At 42.5% G+C, this 4723-nt stretch overlaps 1 protein-coding gene across 1 annotated transcript; it reads left to right on the forward strand.

The window, feature by feature from the left end:
• Window positions 1-326: 326 nt before the first annotated feature.
• Window positions 327-698, forward strand: SERLADRAFT_444208 (uncharacterized protein; the record flags this gene model as incomplete). Its single annotated transcript, XM_007324835.1, has 1 exon — window positions 327-698. One exon carries the CDS (start codon window positions 327-329, stop codon window positions 696-698), a length of 372 nt encoding a protein of 123 aa, XP_007324897.1.
• Between the last annotated feature and the right edge of the window lie 4025 nt (window positions 699-4723).

Consider the following 4723-nt stretch of genomic DNA (forward strand, 5'->3'; position numbering starts at 1 on the left):
GTTACGCTGGTCATCACTGAGACAACCGTTCAGACCTCAGTTACGATACTTTAGAACACAGGTACTATAGATAAATAGTTTACGTACACGCTAAGCGGGGACAGAAAAGGAACCTGTTAGCAGAAGGAAGACAGAGAAAGGGATCTTTCATTAAAGACGTGTTGATCCAGACTTGTCATCTGGGGAACCTTCTTGGATGCCCTTTGCATCAATTTCACTTTACCCAACTAGATCCCCAATTGATTGGTCTTCTCTTGAGCCAATCATAAAACAAGAATGACTATCCCCCGCTCTATCATTTTTATCATCACAACCATCCCTGAACAATGTCCTTCGAAGCGTGGAGAGAAACCAACCCCGACATGATAGGGTCAACCGACATGTCCGATTTACGCGACACATTATTGCATACTCCGCCGCGTGCACTATCGCCGGCACCCAACCAGCAGCAGCAGATACACAACCTGCAGAACTTAATCACGATGGCGGTCAACACAGCCATCGCAAACAACAACGAGCTGTGGGAAGAAATATTTGCATCAAAAGACGTAGAAGTGCTCGAATTGCGAAGAAGACTCGCAAAGACAGAAAGGAGGCAGCCTTTAGGGATGGGCCTGCCACGCGCACCAGAAGCCGAGTTTAGAAAAATGGCACTGGCAAAACCCAAACCCTACGACGGAGACAAAAAGAAGTTTTGAAGCTTCTCGGAGTCTCTAGAACTCTATTTCACTGCAAACCAAGCATACCTTTCCCGAGAAAGAAATTGGATAAGTTTTGCTTTATCATATATGAGCATCGGAGCAGCAGCGGCCCTGAGAACAGAATGGGTCGAGAGAAGGAAGATTGCGGAAGAAAGATCAGATGGAGGAGAGATCACACTCTTAGAAAGCTGGGCTCACTTCAAGAGGACTCTCAAAGATCACTTTGCAGACACACACAAGGAGGAAAAAGCAAAGTACGAGATCATGTACAAGAAGCAGGGAGCTCTGACAGCTCAAGAGTTCTTTGTAAAGTTCAAGGAGTTGAGGAGGCAAGACGGCTATGACATCAAAAGGAACGAACAGTTTTTGATCACCTTGATCAGAAACAATGTAAATGGTCCGCTTATCAAGCAGATCATCTACAATGGGAACGTTCCCACGATATATGTGGAGTGGAAGGCAAGGATTGTCACCAATAATCAATTGTGGCGAGACCAGATGGAGAATGAGAAGATGATGAAAGGATCAACCAGCGGCAGCTCCGGTACAGGGAACCGGGGACCCAATGGAAGATACTAAGAAAGGGGCACTTCGGAGAAAAAGGCCGAGACGGTGGAATTAAAGAAAAACGGCACGGGTACGCTATACACTGGAGCCGGAAAAGAGATGGAAGTAGACAAGCAGAAGTTCCGAGTAGAAGGACACTGCTTCAAGTGTGGAGAAAAGGGCCATAGGGCCAGAGACCACCTAAACGGACAAATACCAGAAAAGAAACCAAAGTTTGACCTTTGAGCAATGTTAGAAGCAATGCTGGAGGAAGAACGAGCCAAATTGCTCCAGGGTTTTTAAGAAGGCCGGCTGCAACTCCTCACCAGACTGTGCCAAAGAACAATGTAAATAGATATGCTTCTCTCACTGTCGATAATCTTAATGCTACATGTACTAGTAAAGATGAAAATGATATCGCCTTATTTAAAGACACACAAGATTTAAGACGAAAAGAGCAATCTATGAAAGAGGAGAACCTGAAAGGGAAACAGGTTGATAAGATTCCCAAAGATGCGGCGCAGTCAGTACCTAAAGGGGATAGGACTGAAAGAAGCGCAGCAGCTAAAAAGGAGACAACTGAAGCACAGAATGTTATGACTCAATTGGGTAGCATAACTGAGACTGATGCTCCAACCCGCTCCAAAGAGGTCAGGAACACCTCAGATAAAAACCTAGACAAAAAGAAAGATCTGAAAACACCATGGACAGCTGTCTGGATAGCAGAAAGACTCAGGGACCAAAAGGAAGAAAGATCTATTGGTATCCTAAGTAGCTGGACCCATAAGAAACGAGGACTAGAAGTCAATGCAGACCTGATAAAAGAACTAAACACTTTACCAATTCACGAAACGGTATTAGCATTGGAAGAACTGAGAAAGCCCAAACAATTCATTTGCGGCACTCAGGGAAACCAAATGAATGTCACCTGCAGACTGACAAACCTCGCATCACATCAATCAACAACAATTGAAGCACTACTAGATAGTGGCTGTGCCGGAAGTTGCATAGATAACAAATTTGTTGAAGAACAGGGATTGTTACGATAACACAATTTCCGGACATTTCCTTTCTTTTTATTCTCCGCTTCAACTATATACTTTAAGTGCCATGCAGCATTTCCCCTTTCCCGCGCCGCGTTGCCTTTCTCTTATTTTTAGATTCAACTCTCTCACGCAGTGGAGCTGGCCATACGGGCTAGGCCCTATGACATCATCAGCCACTGCCTTCATCAACTGTATAGTACACATGTACAGACAAACCTGTAGTAGTATATATACCCCAATAGATCCAGGAGACTCCTCAGCGAGTCCTCCTGTTGTATACCAACTAACTCACTGCAGCCTAAGGGGTGACCACTCCCCAACTTCATCTTCTTTATAGTGTGTTCTGAGTGCGCCAGAGTAAATCACTCTTGGTTGTTACAGGGATATGAAAGGCAAAGAATCCCTAGACCAATTCCAGTCTATAATGCTGACGGCACTCTTAACCGAGATGGCAGTATTAAAGAATTCGTAGAACTATTAGTAGAGATTAATAACCACGCCGAAAGACTCCAACTGGCGGTTACCAACCTTGGAACTGATAGGATGTTTTTAGGCCACAAATGGTTAAAAAAGCACAATCCCACAATAGACTGGAACTCGTCAAAATTAGACTTCAACAGATGTCCATCAGACTGCAACATGATGGTAAGATTTTTCGATCCTGAAGAAGATTTCGAGACGTATTGCCCTGAGGTCAATCTTAAGGAGGGGGATAAAATCATCCAATTCAATTTTTTTCTTAAATGTCAAAGACACATCCATTCCTGACGTAATGCATCATATCCGCGCTCACGGCACAACAGCCCAACAACTTGCCAAAGCAGCAGAAAAGATCAAAAAACAGGAGGCTTTGAAGGAATAGTACCAAAACACCTTCATGACTTTAAAGATGTCTTTGATAAAAAGGAATTCAACGCCCTTCCCGAGAGAAGACAATGGGACCACGTGATTGAGCTGATACCAGGTGATCACACGATAGACTGTAAAGTTTATCCTTTAGCATTAGGAGAACAAGAACAGTTAGATGCATTCCTAAAAAAGAACTTAGACTCAGGATGCATCAGACCCAGTAAATCTCCAATTGCTTCTCCTTTCTTCTTTATCAAAAAAAAAGACGGTAAACTCCGACCCGTACAAGATTATTGAAAGTTAAACGAAATCACCATCAAAAACAGATATCCACTACCTCTGATTAATGAACTTGTAGACAAACTCAGAGGCGCCAAATACTTCATAAAACTGGATATCAGATGGGGATACAATAACATTCGAATCAAGGAAGGAGACGAACACAAAGCTGCTTTCAAAACCAATCGCGGCTTGTTCAAACCGTTAGTTATGTTCTTTGGATTGACAAATTCTCCAGCAACGTTCCAAACCATGGTGAATTCAATATTCAAAGACCTAATTGATGAAGGAAAGGTAGTGATCTATCTAGACAATATCATGATCTTCACAAAAACAATCGAAGAACACCGAGCAATGACGCAACGTGTACTTCAAATTCTTAGAGAACATCACCTATATCTAAAACCGGAAAAATGTGATTTTGAAGAAACAGAAACAGAATATCTGGGACTAATTATCTCGGAAAACAAAATCCGCATGGACCCGGTGAAAGTGAAAGGAATTCTAGATTGGCCGGAATGTACAACAAAGAAACAAGTACAAGCCTTTTTAGGATTTGTAAACTTCTATAGGAGATTTATCGAAGGATTTGGATCAATAGCAAAACCCTTACTAAACTAACCGGTAAAGAAGAGTTTGTATGGGGTAAAGAACAAAAAAAAGCATTTGAAGAGATTAAAAAGAGAATCAGTTCAACCCCCGTATTAGCACTCCCGACCAATGATGGTCAATACCGAGTAGAAGCGGATAGTAGCGATTATGTTCTAGGAGCTGTTACGCACGAAGTGCTTAACAAAGTCTGAGGGTTTGTCGAGGTTTTATAAAGAGACTTATCTGAAGACAAGTTCGAGAGCGTAGTTCTGAGTGGAGGTTTTCCAACGAGAGTTGGTCTTCTTCTGAGTAGAAGTCTGATCTTGGGAGTCTAGCTTTGTAAGCGTAAACTGTGTAGAATCGTATTAGAGAATACTACTACTTGTTACATGGTATTTATAATGAAAAGGAATTGGTGATAGGAGTTAGGTCCTATCTAGGGCAGGTCCGTCTGTTGAGGACTAAGTACTATAATAGGTACTGTGAATGCGAGAGGAATGGAAGTGTACGTGAAGGAAATGAGTCATTGGTCCGATGGTATAACCGATGAGTAAAAAGAAATGAGTAGTCCTTAAATGTCCAATAGAGATCGTAACATTACCCCCTTACTTGCTCTGAGTTTCACCAAAATTTGGTACCTTCGCTGTCCATATTGTAACTGTCATTGTAGCTGACATCTCCATGTAATCCTTCCATCAGGATCCTATCCTC

Source organism: Serpula lacrymans (genome assembly GCF_000218685.1).
Source record: "Serpula lacrymans var. lacrymans S7.9 unplaced genomic scaffold SERLAscaffold_45, whole genome shotgun sequence".
Classification (NCBI taxonomy): Eukaryota; Fungi; Basidiomycota; class Agaricomycetes; order Boletales; family Serpulaceae; genus Serpula; species Serpula lacrymans.